Source organism: Eschrichtius robustus, chromosome 6, assembly GCF_028021215.1.
Source record: "Eschrichtius robustus isolate mEscRob2 chromosome 6, mEscRob2.pri, whole genome shotgun sequence".
Classification (NCBI taxonomy): Eukaryota; Metazoa; Chordata; class Mammalia; order Artiodactyla; family Eschrichtiidae; genus Eschrichtius; species Eschrichtius robustus.
The window spans coordinates 74,622,260-74,638,809 of NC_090829.1; the positions used below are offsets into that span (position 1 = coordinate 74,622,260).

At 37.4% G+C, this 16,550-nt stretch overlaps 1 protein-coding gene across 3 annotated transcripts in view; it reads left to right on the forward strand.

Annotated features, from left to right (window-relative positions):
* PCYT1A (phosphate cytidylyltransferase 1A, choline) overlaps positions 1–16,550 on the forward strand; it is a 45,186-nt gene that overhangs the window by 11,228 nt on the left and 17,408 nt on the right. For all 3 annotated transcript variants that reach the window (XM_068546529.1, XM_068546525.1, XM_068546526.1), the window contains exon 2: positions 5,721–5,847. In XM_068546529.1, the coding sequence (XP_068402630.1) occupies positions 5,731–5,847 (117 nt within the window). In that variant the 5' untranslated portion in view covers positions 5,721–5,730. The remainder of the gene's footprint in view (positions 1–5,720; positions 5,848–16,550) is intronic.

Below are 16,550 nucleotides of genomic sequence, written 5' to 3' on the forward strand. Positions count from 1 at the left end.
GGTGTTTCTTCATCATAGCTTAACAGCAGACTCTAGAAGAGTTCTTGCTACAACAGTAATTTTTTTTTTTGAATTAGTGTCTGTTGGGCAAGGATGTTCAATTGTTAAATTACTTTATTTTTTTAAAAGATTTGTTTATTATTTATTTATTTTATTTTTGGCTGCGTCGGGTCTTAGTTGCAGCATGCGGGATCTTCGTTGAGGCAGGCGGGATCTTTTGCTGCGGCGTGCCGGCTTCACTCTAGTTGTGGCGTGCGGGTTTTCTCTTCTCTGGTTGTGGCGCGCAGGCTCCAGAGCGCGTGGGCTCTGTACTTTGCAGCACACAGGCTCTCTAGTTGAGGCACGGGAGCTCGTTGTGACGCGCTGGCTTAGTTGCCCCATGGCATGTGGGATCTTAGTTCCCTGACCAGGGATTGAACCCACGTCCTCTGCATTGGAAGGCGGATTCTTCACCACTGGACCAGCAGGGAAGTTCCACAGCAGTGATTCTTAAATGGGGTAAGGATAAGATGGGGCGATGGAGCATACTTCATGTTTTATCATACTTTTACATTAGAAGTACACTTTTTATAGTAGTAATCATGGATGAAAACTTGACAAAATCTTCTTGGCTATAGGGGATACTCAGAAGATAGACTTTAAGGCAGATGATGGCAACTACTACTACTATGAAATAATAATAGTAGCTAATGTTTACAAGCACATACTGTGTGCCAGACGCTGAGCTAAGGCTTTACATGGATTATTCCATTTAAACCACATTTGTTAGATGATGAAACTAAGACTTGGAGAGATAAAGGAATTTGTCCAAATTTTCATGGCTAGTTAGTGGTAGAAATGGGATTCATATTTAGGTAATATGATTTAGGGGCTGACCTCTATTTAATCACTACAGTATGCTAACGGAGTGAGGTTAAAGATTTTTACTTCTCTCAAAATGGAGCATGGATAAAAAATATTGAGAAACACTGCCTTAGACATTTGGTTAGAGGTATTTATATAAGACAGAAGGAGAGATTTTGTTGAAGAATGTATGTACTCAATTGAAATTCAGGTAAAATATGTTAGTATTACTATTATTTACCAATGGGCTTTGCAATGTGTCAGTACTAATACTAATAATAATGGTTGCCTTGATTCTTTGTTCATGAATTTTACATTAGCTTTAAATAACTAGTCAGATACCTCCTTTCTCCTCCCTTGAGTTCTCATTGTGATATTTTATATTTTTTGTATGATTTTTTTTAACCTAGTGGAATAGATCCAGTGTCACAATATCTAGTGACTCCAGATATCAATTTGACTTTAAAATATCTTTAAAACCGCAAGGGCAGTATTTAGCGCCTTTGCTTCTTTCTAGTATGATGATATCTACCATGTGTTTGGCTGGTTAAGTTGAATTATGCAAGATGGTTCAGTACTTCAAGAATTAAACAGTTAAAAAGCAAAGCGGAATTTATGTTATGTATATTTTACCACAGTGTAAACAAAACAAAAAAGCAAAGCACAGTCAGAGTAGGGAGGGAGAGATGGATTATAAAGTGGTATGAGGAAACTTGAGAGTGAGGGATATGTTTATTAATTTTGATGATTTCACAGGTATATAATGTTAACACTCATTAAATTATACACTTTTAAATATATGGTTTATTGTATGTCAATTATAGTTCATTCAGTAAAGCTGTAAAAATATTATAGCACACATAATCCTCCCCCCCACCGCCCCTGACACACACACACAGAGCAAAGACTTCTGAGAAGTTCCTAAAAACATGTCTTTGGATGTGTTAAGTATTTTTCTATTAAACTTTAAGGAATTTTAACTTGAAGTCATGGAAAGTAACTGGTGAGAATATGACATGACATTTATTCCCTTGATTTATTTTGGCATCCTTAAAACTCTATTTTGTATCATGAATGAAAAGTAGAGGTGACTTAAGCACCACCTTATTTGTAATGTCAGAAGAGAGACGAGCAGAGAATTAAAGAATTCTTTATTGCTTACGTTGAAAACTTATCAGGAAATCCTAGCAAAACTTTTCCAGTAGGAAAGATTTGTACAGCTGACAAATCAGGCAGCTTTGGAATCAGGCCAATAGCCATGTCAGTTCTATTTGATTGGTGCTGGGACCTTGTTTACCTTTAAGTGACTGTGACCTTTTATTCCACTGTTCAGTTAGGCTGGTCTGACTTAAGTTTGCAAAAACTTAAGGAACGCATGCCGTGGAAAGAATGTTCTTGATTGAGGGAAGCAGCAGTAATGATGAGACAGCTTCTTTAAAAAATTTGTGAATTTCTGGGAGACAGCATCCTGGCTTTCTCATTTACTAGCTGTGTGATCTCTGGATAGGTTGCTTAACCTCCCTGATCCTTAGTTTTCTCACTTGTAAATTGGGACTAAAAATACCTGCTTCTCAGGTTATATGGGTTAAATGAGAATAATGTATATAAAGTACCTAGCACAGTGCTTGGCACTGGTAATATTGAACAAAAAATAGTCATTATTATGAATTTGCTGTTATTATCTTACTTTTTTGCAACACATTTAGATTCCTAAAACATACTTCTTGGAATATATGTATCATCTACACTGATTCAAAGAGTTAGGAAGGAGAGGAAATCTGTTTCTAGAGACCCCAAAGGACAACCTTAGATGAGGGCCTGTCTGTGTAGAAAATGGTTATTGAACATTTTTAAAAGTAAACGTTTTACTTTTTTTTTTTTTTTTTTTTTATTTTTTATTTTTGGCTGCGTTGGGTCTTCGTTGCTGCGCGCGGGCTTTGTCTAGTTGCGGCGAGCGGGGACTACTCTTTGTTGTGGTGCGCGGGCTTCTCATTGTGGTGGTTTCTCTTGTTGAGGAGCACGGGCTCTAGGTGCACGGGCTTCAGTAGTTGTGGCTCGCAGGCTCTAGAGTGCAGGCTCAGTAGTTGTGGCACACGGGCTTAGTTGCTCCGTGGCATGTGGGATCTTCCCGGACCAGGGCTCGAACCCATGTCCCCTGCGTTGGCAGGCGGATTCTTAACCACTGCACCACCAGGTAAGTCCAAACTTTTACTTTTAAAAAAAAAGTGAAGCCTTTAGAAGAGTTGCAAGAATATTAAAATGAACTCCTTTATGCCTGACTCAGCTTCATACATTGATAACATTTTGCCATATTTACCTTTTTATATGTAATATAATATACACATTTTTCTTTTTTTTTTTCTTTTTGCTGAGGTTAAGTTGCAGAGATCATAACCCTTTATCCCTAGATACTTCAGCATAAAAAAACAATGACAGTCTTTTACATAACAGTATAATGATCAACTTCAGGAAGTTTATTTTAACATTGATATATTTTATTATCTGATACGGAATCCATATTTTAATTTTACTGATTGTCCTAATAACTATCCTTTATAACAATTTCTCCCCCAATCTAGAATTATGCGTTACATTTAGTTGTCATTTCTTTGGTCTCTTTTAACCTGGAACAGTCCCTCAGCCTTTCATTGTTTTTCATGATTGACACTTTTTTAAAGAATACAGCCTTGTTGTTTTGTAGAATGTCCTTTAGTTGAGGTTTGTCTGATTGTTCCTCATAAATCCATACAGGTTATGCATTTTTGGAAGATGATGTGTCCTCAGTGCCTCACATCAGGAGGCATTATTGGTGACATTAATAATCTTTAATTACTTAGCTGAGAGATTTTTTTCACTTTTTTTTTTTTTACATTATTAATAGTGTACATTTTAAAATTTTATTTATTTTTTTTATACAGCAGGTTCTTATTAGTTATCCATTTTATACATATTGGTGTATATATGTCAATCCCAATCTCCCAATTCAGATTTTTTTCACTTTAAAGGTAACTCTTTTTACTTTGTAATTAATAAGTCATTGATGGGGAGATATTTACTTTGAAACTGTTCCTAAATAAACTTTCCTCCAATGGTTTTGCAATCCTAAGGAGCATTTTTTATCATAAACATGTGGTTTCCTCACCTTGATTGAAGTCTTCTTGAGAAAATAACTTTTACTTTAAAAATTATGTTGTAATACCTTGTGCACAATAAATACTCAATATTATTGACTGCCTGACCTTGAGCTACCTGACACCAGATTGCTGATTATATTTCTCATAATGGATTTTGTCTACCTACTCTGAGAATTTAACAGATATTTGCAGCAAAGTCCTCTTGTATGCAAATTAGAAACGGTCATTAACTGAACTGATTAGGCATTCTTAGCAGACCTCTCAGACCAGTGAGATGGGAGTAGTAAATCTGACCTCTGGATATTTCAAAAGAATAATTAATAACAATAATGAAGAAAATCTCTGATCATCATCACTGGAAAAACTTATTAAATATATAGTACCCTCCTTTCATTTTATTTTAATTTGTGATGAAAATACATTTTAATTTTAATTGAATATGTGATGAAAGGAAGTTTCTGGGTGGTGTTCATCTTTCATTTTAGATTCTGACATTTTTTCATACCAGCCTAATACTTAGCCATGACTCATGGTGTGTTTCTTTCAGTCTCTAAGAATTAGGTTAGGTTTCTTGTAGATCTTATCACATTGCCACTTGGAATTTAGTGGGAGGAAAGAAAGAAAGGCACAATTGCGATTGTTTAGATAAACATCTATTCTGGAGGGCTTATTAGAGGCAGTGAGGCAGAGTAGAAAGTCCTCATTCTGTCTAGTATTTTGTTTTGTTTTCTGCTTCTGCTATAAGGATCTTTTTTCCACCTTTCACTGTACTACATCTTGGGCAGAGATGGCAGTTGATCATTGAAGTTCCTCTATCTCCAATTTCTGGCTGATATCTAAAATTTCATCATTATCAAGAAATTAATTTATTTGTGCAAATTATGTTACCTAAGAAAAATGCAGATATCCTTGTAGGGGATTGGAGGTGTAGCACAAGCCAACATCTAAACATGAAACATCAAATATTCAGAACTTTTCTGTAATAGTTAGTTGCTAGACACTTTCTGCTAAATGAGACAATAATAAATAAGTTTTTCCTTGGGGGAAGGAGAAGCCTGAGTGGGGTTTTAGTAGTTGGGGACTCTGAGCAAGCTTAAGGTGCTAAGACTCAAAGAGGGAGGGGAAATGAATTGAAAAAGGAAGAGGAAGGACATTTAAAAGATACAAGTACACTTACTCTACAATTTTCATAGCTCTCATCCTGGAGGAGTGGTCTCTGAAATATACAGAGCATTTAGAGTTAAGAAATCCATGCTTTGTTAAACCAGGAATCGCTGGTGGCCATCCTTTTTAAAAAAAAAGGCTCTTTTCTCCGTCTGTACCGAAGACATACCTTTCACATTTCCTTGCACCTGTCATACTTCTAGGTGTCCTAGAGATATTATGTAAGAGTAGTGGAAAGTCTGTATAACTAACTTTCTCAGCCAAGTTCTTCAGGTTTTTGCATGCAGTCAGGATATGAAATTAGCAGTTGGTATACAGGCTGTATTGGTTGGGAAATAATTTACAAGATCCAGGTGATTAATTGTGCCATTGTTCCACAGAGAGGCATTTCAGTGTTTCTACTAGAGCCTGGGTTTTGTGAAGCTTTGCTGTTTTTGCCGGATGCAATTGGTTCATCTTTGTGAAATGTGTGCTATGGAATTGATACTAAGTGCATCCATATTAACATCTCTGAAATACTGGTGACAGGCTTTTCCCACCCCAATGAGACAAAAATTCTTTTTCACTTTCTATCACCAGTTAGAAGAAGATGGATGCACAGAATTCAGCCAAAGTCAACATGAGGAAGAGGAGGAAAGAGATACCTGGACCCAATGGGGCAGCAGAGGATGATGGAATTCCTTCAAAAATGCCACGCTGTGCAATTGTAAGTAAGGAAGAGATTTCTTTGTTGAACACTTAACCTGGCAGGAGGAGGGTAGAAACTGATATAACACTGACAATATCAACATTACAAGTTACAAGTAACTTTCCACCAGTTGTTGGAACTCTTATGCAGATTATGACTCACAGCTCAGCTGTAAGAGCTTTACACTGGAATTGAAAAAAGAATGTTAGGAAAATTTGGAGGTTGTACATATATTAGGCAAAAGATCAAATTCAAACTAATGAAATAGAGAAGTTGTAGCTCCAGGCAGTGATCTGATCTTAGCATCATCTCATGGTGTTTAGTTTTCTGTGTCTTACTGTCTTTTCTCTCATATCACTCCTCCACTCTATTACTGGTTATATCTTAGATGAGAACCTTTTTCTGTTACTGCCTACCTTATGTTCCTTTATCTCTGGGATGTTATCTTTGTATTTCCTAACCACTTCCAAGCCTTTGATGAAAGACCCCTTTCCAAACGGCTCATCCTGTCTCAGGTTGGTACCCTTCCTAAAGCTTCCCCTAAAAAAAATATGTCAAAGAATATTTATACACAGTTGGAGTTATTATTGATATACAGTGTTGTTATGAAATCCATGTTTTAAAATCCCAGTGACAGAGTTATATGTTTCTGTATGTTTTGTACCTATATTGACCATTAGCCATTGATCCAACTGCAGTTTCCACTGGTTACTTTTGGAGCTTCATAACCCAAAAGGAAAAACATTTCTACTCGGACACAATTACTAGTTGTTCTAAACCAATATTCTATCTTGAGCAATAAAAGCAACTGGACTCCACAAATAGTAGGTATATGCTTCAGGCCTGATATTGATGATTATGTTGGGGGCAAGTGTATTAGTTTTCTATTCTGTTGTAACAAAGTACCACAAATTTAATGGCCTAAAACAATACAGATATATTATCTTACAGTTCTAGGGGTCACAAGGCTGAAATGGGTCTTAAAAGTCTAAAATCAAGTGTTGTTAGGGCTACAGGTTCTAGGGGAAAAACTGTTTCCTTGCCTTTTCCAGCTTCTAGAAGTTGCCCGTATTGCTTTGCTCAGGGGCCAGCCAGCAATCACAACACTCTGACCACTGCTTCTGTCATCACATCTCCTTCTGATTCTGAATCCCCTGCCTCCTTTATTCACTTGTAAAGACCCTTGTAATTACATTGGACATACTTGGCTAATCCAGGATAATCTGTCTATCTTAAAATCCTTTAATCACATTTGCAAAGCCCCTTTTGCCATGTAACATAGTCACAGGTTCTAGAAAGTAAGATGTAGACATCCTTAGGGGGCCATTATTCTTTACAGCAAGTAAACTCAGAAAAGACTCAGCAGTCAACAAAACAGGGCTTTTTTTTTTTTTTTTTTTTTGGCTGCTTTGGGTCTTTATTGCTGCGCGCGGGCTTTCTCTGGTTGCGGTGAGCGGGGGCTACTCTTAGATGCGGTGCGCGGGCTTCTCATTGTGGTGGCTTTTCTTGTTGCAGAGCACGGGCTCTAGGCGCGCGGGCTTCAGTAGCTGTGGCTCACGGGCTCTAGAGCGCAGGCTCAGTAGTTGTGGCGTACGGGCTTAGTTGCTCCGCGGCATGTGGGATCTTCCCAGACCAGGGATTGAACCCATGTCCCCTGCATTGGCAGGTGGATTCTTAACCAGTGTGCCACCAGGGAAGTCCCTAACAGGGCATTTTTAATTTCTGAATGTTTCTTAGAGAATTCAGGTTAAGGAGATGGTGGTGGGCACCAATTCAGCACTGTCACTTGGAGTAGGGACAAGTTATAACCAAGTAGGTAATACTCTGAGCCAATCACCATAGCCACGAATAGACCAAACAAGGCCAGTCTTAGTGGAATGGGCTCTGAGAAGACTTAAATTTCTTGGTTCTTAGAATCTAAGGAATTTCAATGCTTTAAGTTACTCTGCTTCATATATTCATGTCACAGATCAGTTAAGTGGCTTGCTACCTATTTCACATTCCTCTCTGGTACACACTGGCTATTTAACATGGGCTAATGGTCAAAGATTCACTCACCCAACAGGCTGGACTGACTCTAATGAAGAGTGTCTGCTAAATAAACTTGTGTGTCATCTCCACTGTACACATGTGCTTTCTATCTCTGAATCCCTTTCAACTCTGTAGCAAAAACGAACAAGGTTTTTTTCTTTTTTTTATGACAGCTTTACTGAGATCATAAATCCACCCATTTAAACTGTACAATTCAATGGTTTTTAATATATTCACAGAGTTGTGCTACCATCACCACAGCCAGTTTTAGAATATTTTTATCGTCCCCAAAAGAAGCCCCATACCCATTAGCAGTCACTCCCCATTTCCTCCCAACCTCCCCAAGTATTTGGTAGCTGGGCTGGTAGGTCAGGATAAAATGGATGAAGGGAGAGAAAAGAGTTAAGGAGGAAAAATTAAGGGATAACTTTATGGCTAGTTTGTCTATAAGTATAAAGAATTTACTGAAACATGTTTCTAAAGGTAAAATCAAAAGGATCACAGAAATATTTATAAAGAATAGACATTTAGCCTATCTTAATATTTGTCATATGTATGAATAAGTCACAGAGTACTTAAACTCTGAGGTTAATTGACCGAAGTTCTGCTTATGGAGATAGATCTTACAATCTCATTTCAAACTACATATATTGAGAACCTCTGTGTGTCATTTGCTATGCATTGAGATGCAAAGATGCAAAGGTGGCCTTGCCCTTAAGAAGCTCATAGACAAATAGGGGAAAGAGACAAATAATTAAGATACAGTATGAAAAGGTCCAAATAGAAGTAAGTTAGAGGTACAGTGACCCTCTAGAGGAGCAACAGATTAACTTTGACCGAGGGGTGGAGACAGTGGTTTTGGAAAAGCTTCATTGAGGAGATTATTTCAGAGTTGAACTTTGAAGGCTAAATAGGAATTCAAGAAATGGACAAGAGATAGAGTACAACTTCAGAAGTGTGAAATAATAGTATGTTTAGCAAACTACAAGTAACATTACTGGAGCTTAAAGTTCAGAATAAGAATCTGCAATAGATAAGGTAAAGCAAGGGCCTACTCATGAAGGATCTTGTATGCTGTGCTAAGGAATTTGAACTTTATCCTATAGGTAATATGATCAGATATACAATTTAGAAGATCATCCTGATTGCTTTGGAAAGGAACAGTTGAAACAGGGATAGACAGAAGCCACAGGACTAGTTGTGAGATTATTGTAATGATTCAGGTTAGAAAGGATGAAGGATTAAACTAAGGCAGTAGATACAGAGAGGACAAGATAAACTTTAAGTTTTTAAGAAGTGAAATAGACAATTCTTGGAAATTATCAGGATGCAGAGGGTGAGAGGTGTTAAGGATGACTGCTAGGTTTCAGCCTTAGGTAGTTTGTGTAGATGGGGTGCTTCTCGTTCAGATGAAAAATACAGGAAGAAGAGCTGTTTTAGGAGGAAGGCGATGGGTTTAGTATATGTTCAACTTAGAAGGTCTGTGAGGCATCCAAATAGTAGTTAAATAGGTGAGCTCATTGTTTACGTCCATTGAAATGACAACAGGAATCAGGGAGAATGATTGTTTTTCTTTTTCTTTCTGCTCTGTTCCTTATCCCTTCTTTCTCACACCACATGGTATTCCTCTTGAATCTAGAGCCTTTTTCCTGGCATTATTGAAATAATTTGGAACTCAGGAGGGCATGTTACCATTTGTGCAGAATGTTTGGGTAAATGGGAAATGTTTCTCTGTGCCATTCTGAAACTTTTTGCTGAAAAATGTTTACGAATCCTTGGAAATAGAATACATACTGGGAAGCCAATATCAAGTTCTAGTATTATATTATTTGAGTTATCTCCTCTTTCCTATTAGTAAGGACACCAGAATCTCTTCTTCTCTTTCACGAGAATTTTGAGTAGTGAGTTAATATATGTGAACATAATCAGGAGAAAGTTTTTATGGAAGCAATATTGCATCCAGAAGTTCATTCATAATTTGGGAGATGATGATCATTATAAGTTTTAATTTTTAGTTATAATAGTATTAGTTATAATTTGCATAGACTTAGAAACTTTATATAGCATTTAGAAGCTAACCTCTTAGATTAATACAATTTAGTTAATTTTGTTAGTATAATGAAACCTGTGTTCCACAGAATGGAAGAGAAAATGAGCTAATGTAGATTTGTTGAGTGCCTACTCATATGTGTAACATTGTGCTAGTTACTTTGCATATGCTATTTTATTTAATCCTCATAGCAACCTTATGGAGCAGGTATTACTATCTTCCATTTTTTAAAAAATTACTTAATTACTTAATTAATTTATTTTTGGCTGCATTGGGTCTTCGTTGCTGCGCGCCAGCTTTCTCTGGTTGTGGTGTGCGGGCTTCTCATTGCGGTAGCTTCTCTTGTTGCGGAGCACGGGCTCTAGGCATACGAGCTTCAGTAGTTGTGGCGCACGGGCTCTAGGCGCACGAGCTTCACTAGTTGTGGCACACGGGATCAGTAGTTGTGGCTTGCGGGCTCTAGAGCGCAGGCTCAGTAGTTGTGGCGCACAGGCCTAGTTGCTCTGCAGCATGTGGTATCTTCCTGGACCAGGGCTCGAGCCCGTGTCCCTTGCATTGGCAGGCGGATTCTTAACCACTGTGCCACCAGGGAAGTCTGATCTTCCATTTTATAGCAGGTGAAATGAAAGCTGTAGAAGCTTGCTGTGATTTCACAGCTATGAAGTGATAGAGCTGGGATTTAGATCTAAGTTTTTTTCAAGTCCTAAACCCTTGCCCTTTCATTTATACTTTGCTACCAGAGAGTCAAAAGACTTGAAAGCAGTATTATTCCATAGAATTCCTTTGAGGTTAAAATGAAGGAGGTTTGTTTTAGGAGAACACACAGGTAGAAATACTTAGTCCTACTTTTATATAAACATCAGCTTCTCTAACTGAGAAGAGAATAATAGGGTGTTTTAAAAAATACTACTCATTCTAACAGGAGGCAGCTCTAGAGAGTTAAAGATTTTGCTGATCTGTTTTAGCTGAAGAACCTTAGGTTTCATTCTCTATACTTAGGAGGGATCGATTCAGCACAAATTCTAGCCAGGAGGGACAGTTGCATTTGCCTTCTGCCTTGGAATGTACACAGTATACAAGGAAGATGGAAGAAACAGAGTTATGAAAGATAGGATACGTAATGTATCTCTTAAAATTGAGATAAAATTCACATACATAAAGTTCACCATTTTAATCATTTTAAAGTGTACAATTCAGTGGTTTTAATACTGAAAATTCACAGTGTTGTACAACCATCACCACTATCTAATTCCAGAACATTTTTATCACCACAAAAAGAGACCCTGTACCTATTAGCAGTCATTCCGTCATTCCCCTCTTCCCTCTACTCCCTGGCAACTGCTAATCTACTTTCTCTCTCTAGGGATTTGCCTATTCTGGACATTTCATATAATCACACAATGCGTGGCCTTTTATGCCTGGCTTTTATTTATTTATTTATTAAAATATGTATTTATTTATTTATTTTGGCTGTGCAAGGTCTTAGTTGCGGCACGTGGGATCTTTTAGTTGCAGAATGTGGGATGTTTTAGTTTCTGGCTCTTAGGTGCGCCATGCAGGCTCTTAGGTGCGGCATGCATGTGGGATATAGTTTCCTGAGCAGGGATCAAACCCGGGCCCCCTGCATTGGGAGCGTAGAGTCTTACCCACTGGACCACCATAGAAGTCTCTGGCTTCTTTTATTTAGCACAATGTTTTCAAGGTCCACCCAGGTGGTAGTGTTTATTAATACTTCATTCCTTTTTATAGGTGAATCCATATAGACATACTACTTTGTTTATCCATTCATCAGTTGTTGGACATTTGGATTATTTCCGCTTTTTGGCTATTGTGAATAATGTTCTGACTATTATTCATGTACAAGGTTTTTTTTAAAGATATGTTTTCAGTTCTCTTGCTTATATACCTAGGATTGTAATTTCTAGGTCATATATATCCTTTGTTTAACATTTTGAAGAACTGTTTTCCAAAGCTGTGTGCTAGTTTACATTCACAGCAGTGTACAGAGGTTCCAGTTTCTCCACATCCTTGCCATCACTGTTGTTGCCTGTCTTTTTGCTTTTAGCCATCCTAGTGGATGTGAACCAGGGTCTCATTGTGGTTTTGATTTGCATTTCCATAATGCATAATATTGTTGAGCACCTTTTCATGTGTTTTTTGGCCATTAGTATATCTTTTTTGGAGAAATGTCTGGATACCTCTTTTTCCTTAACTCTTCTCTTCCCTCTTCTGCCTCCCTTCCATTCACCAGGACCTAACCCTAGATCTTTCAGTTTCTGTTAATTCTTTGTTTTTCTTCCTGGACCTATTAACTTGGCCTTCTAAAGATTAAAGTTTCTAGCTTGATCTGGGCTGAATATAGTGCTCAGTAGTTCCATTAATCATTTGCTGATGCTCAAATATATACATTTCCCACAACAGCTATTCCAAATATTTTGTACTTTCCTCAAGTTTTCAGTCTCATTCCAAGGTCCCTGTTCTTTATAGGGAACTTTACTTTCTTCTTTACTATACTGAGAAAATTGAGGGCATCAGAATATAAGTTTATACATCCTTCCTCCTTCACATCCAATATTATCCTTTTATCACCTTTCCTTTCTTCTGCTTTCAGAAAAATGTGATCCTAATTACTTATAGGGCCAACAGCTTCCCCGCTGCTCTCCTTTGAGGCCATTCCCTGTCATTCTTCTAGACTCTTCCTTCCTTAATTATCTGTTTTTTTCCTTCTCTTGATATTTTCAATCTCTTCGGCTCCTTTTCCTTTGTCTTAGACATGTACAGATATCCTCAACTTTTAAGAAAACCTGCTACTTGATCCTTCTGTCCCCTCTAGGTACCTTTCTGTTTTTCTCATTCCCTTTATGGCTATACATCTCTAATGAGAGATTATTACTAATCTGTTTCCTTGTCTTCCAATTTTCTTAAAGGCACTGGTGTTCTGACTTTCACTAATATATTCTAGGAGGTCTCCAATAGTCATTTGAATCTCCAGATTCAAAGACTGTCAGTTATCATTTTCTTTGATCTCTACTCCTTTTTAAGAAACTTCTCTATTCCTGCTGATGGTACCACAGTCTTATTTTCTTCAGTTCAAAAGCTCAGTTATTATAAACTCCTCTCTCAAGTGATAGTATATTTTCTCTTTACCATGTCCTACCTATTCTTCCTTCACAGAATCTTTTAACTGTCACTCTCTCTATTCCCATTGCAATATTAGCGGAAAAATCCACAAATCCATTTCTTCCTCCCTGTAATAACCTCTGAACTGATCTCTTTCTAAGTATGCAGAATAACCAGTGGTGTCCTGATAAACTGGGGGGAACAAACCTCTGATATATAGCATTTACTGATTTCTGTGGCTGATTTCAAACTACCAGCCCTCAAAATATGTGAATATTTAAAAACTGACTCCAGCACACCATTGATAATAAATTTCAGAGAACACAGTAAGGCTGTCTTTTATCTACATGTACTATTGTTAATAAGCACAATTTTTTCTATTTGTTTCATATATTTTATATTATATATAAATATATTTATATATAAACAACTTCATTGAGATATAGTTCATATACCATTATAATTCACCTACACATGTAGAGTGTTCAATTCAGTGGTTTTTCAGAATATTCACAGACTTGTGCAACCATCATCATGATACATTTTAGAGCATTTTCATCACTCCAGAGAGAAACCCTGTACCCATCAGCAATCACTCCCTATTTCTCCCCAACCCTTCCATCCCTGTGTAACCCCTAATCTACTTTCTGTCTGTAAATTTTCCTATTCTTGGACATTGCATATAAATGGAGTCATACAATAAGTCGCCTTTTGTGGCTGGCTTCTTTCACTTAGCATAATTTTTTCAAGATTCATCCATGTTATAGCAGGTATCAGTACTGCATTCCTTTTTATGGCTGAATGGCATTTGTTTCTTGAGGTATAACTTACATACAGTAGAGTGCACAAACCTTAAGTGTAGAGCTCAGTAAATGTTTATATATGTGTACATCCGTGTAATCACTGGCACACCTAGGAGACTCCCTCACGCGCCTGCTAGTCAGTAGCCTCTTTCCCCAGATTTTTTTTTCTTTGTTCTCTGACTTCTATTAACCATAGATTAGCTTTGCCTGTTTTTGACCTTCATATAGATAGAATCATAGAATGTCTATTATTTTGTGGCGAGCATATACTTTTAGAAACACAAATTACTGTTAGGCAACTCTTTGGGTACTAACTTCCAGAGGATAAATTGTTTTTTCTAATTTAATCTGTAGGTAAATTTCTAATAACTTCAGAAAATCACACATTTGTGTCCTTGGTCTATTCTTAACCTTTTTTTAAAAACGTTCTTAAAAAGGATAACACACACACATCTCCTAAAAATGTTTTTCTTATACCTTTAGCATATTTTAAACTAAGCTTATATAAGTGCTCTTTAAAAGAAATATGTTTTAATTTTAAAGCCTTATTTTAAAAATCTATCCTTATCTGAAATCAAAACAAAACAATGGGGGCTTCCCTGGTGGCGCAGCGGTTGGGAATCCGCCTGCCAATGCAGGGCACACGGGTTCGTGCCCCGGTCCGGGAGGATCCCGCATGCCGCGGAGCAGCTGGGCCCGTGAGCCACAGCTACTGAGCCTGCGCGTCTGGAGCCTGTGCTCCGCAACAAGAGAGGCCGCGATGGTGAGAGGCCCGCGCACCGCGATGAAGAGTGGCCCCCACTTGCCACGACTGGAGAAAGCCCTTGCACAGAAACGAAGACCCAACACAGCCATAAATAGATAAATAAATAAATTAATTTAAAAAAAAAACAATGTCTTCCCAGTTTCTGAATTTAGCCCAGTCACAATGTGATCTATGTGTAATTTAAAAATCTAAGTAAACATCACTATAGCCCAACAGAAATTAAAAGAATTGTAAGGGAATATTATGAACAATTTCATGCCAAAAAATGTGACAATTTAGATGAAATAGACATATTCCTAGAAAGAGACAAATTACCAAAACTGACCCAAGAAAAAAATAGAAAATCTGAATAGACCTATGCCAAGTAAAATATTGAATTGTCTTTAAAAAAATCTTCCTACAAAGACAAAGTCAGACACAAATGACTTCACTGGTGAATTCTATCAGACATTTAAGGAAGAAATAATATCAATCCTATCCACTTTCAGAGAATAGAGGAGAGAACATTTCCTAACCAATTTTATGAGGTCAGATAGCAAAGACAGGCAAAAACAGCACAAGAAAAGAACATTATAGTTCAAAATCCCTCGCAAACTTAGATGCAAAAGTCCTTAACAATATATTAACAAATTGAATCCAAGAACATATAAAAAGATTTATACAATGTGACCAAGAAGAATTTCACTCAGGAACGCAAGGTTGGCTTAACATTCTAAAATCAATTAATCGAATACACCATAATTAATAAAATAAAAGACAAAACCAAAACATGATTGTTTCAATAATGTAGAAAAAGCATGTGACAAAATCCAACGCTCGTTCATTAAAAAACTCTCAACAGGGAATTCCCTGGCGGTCCAGTGGTTAGGACTCAACACTTTCACTGCCGTGGCCTGGGTTCGATCCCTGGTCGGGGAACTAAGATCTCATAAGCCTCATGGCACAGCCAAAAAAAACCAACTCTCAACGAACTACAAAATGAAGAGAGATATCTCAACCTGATAAAGGGCATCTAAGAAAAACCTACAGCTAAGATAATACTTAGTGTTGAAAGATTGCATGCTTCTCCCCTAAGACTGGGAACAAGGCAAGGATATTTATCCTTGCCACCTCTATTCAGCATTGTACTAGAGGTTTCAACTAGTGCAATAAGGGATAATAAAAGGAAGTTAAAGCCATCCAGATTGGAAAGGAATAAGTTAAACTGTCTTTATTCACAGGCAACATGATCTCATATGTAGACAGTCCTAAGGAATCTACCAAACAAACTGCTAGAACTGATAATTGAGTTTAACAAAGCCACAGGAGATGAGTCAACTGAAATTACTCACACTGATACACATACACACATACAAATCAATTGCGTTTCTATATACTGGCAAGGAACAATCCAAAAATAAAATTAAGAAAACAGTTACAAAAGCATCAAATAGAATAAAATACTTAGGAATAGATTTAACAAAAGCTCTTAAGTAAGGCTTTCCTCTAAGGAGGAAAGAGCATACCTACGTTTTTATTTCAGCATTGCCTCTGAGTAATTGCATGCAATTCATACAACTTCTCTGAACCTCATTTTCCTCATCTTTAAATTGAGGATGCTAACTATTGTACTACTTGCCTCACAGGGCTGTTAATGAGAATTAGAACGTATTTACAGTGTAAAGCATTATACAGTGATGATCGTACTTAAAGCACATGGCAGCTGTATGCCTTCCCAGTCCCATAGTTGAAGTGGTATGAAAAGGCACTTGTGAACCTTGGCAAATTCATCACATAGATCAGGGTTGGCTGTTCTGCCGTCTGGCAGAGGAGCTGTCATTCTGGACCCAGTTAGTTGGGACTATGCTTAGGTTCTCAGCCACCTTCCTCAGTCCTATCCTGAAATCACCATCAAGACATTTATTTTTCATGCCATGATTTGCCCATTTGGTAAAAGGTTGCAACTTTTGCT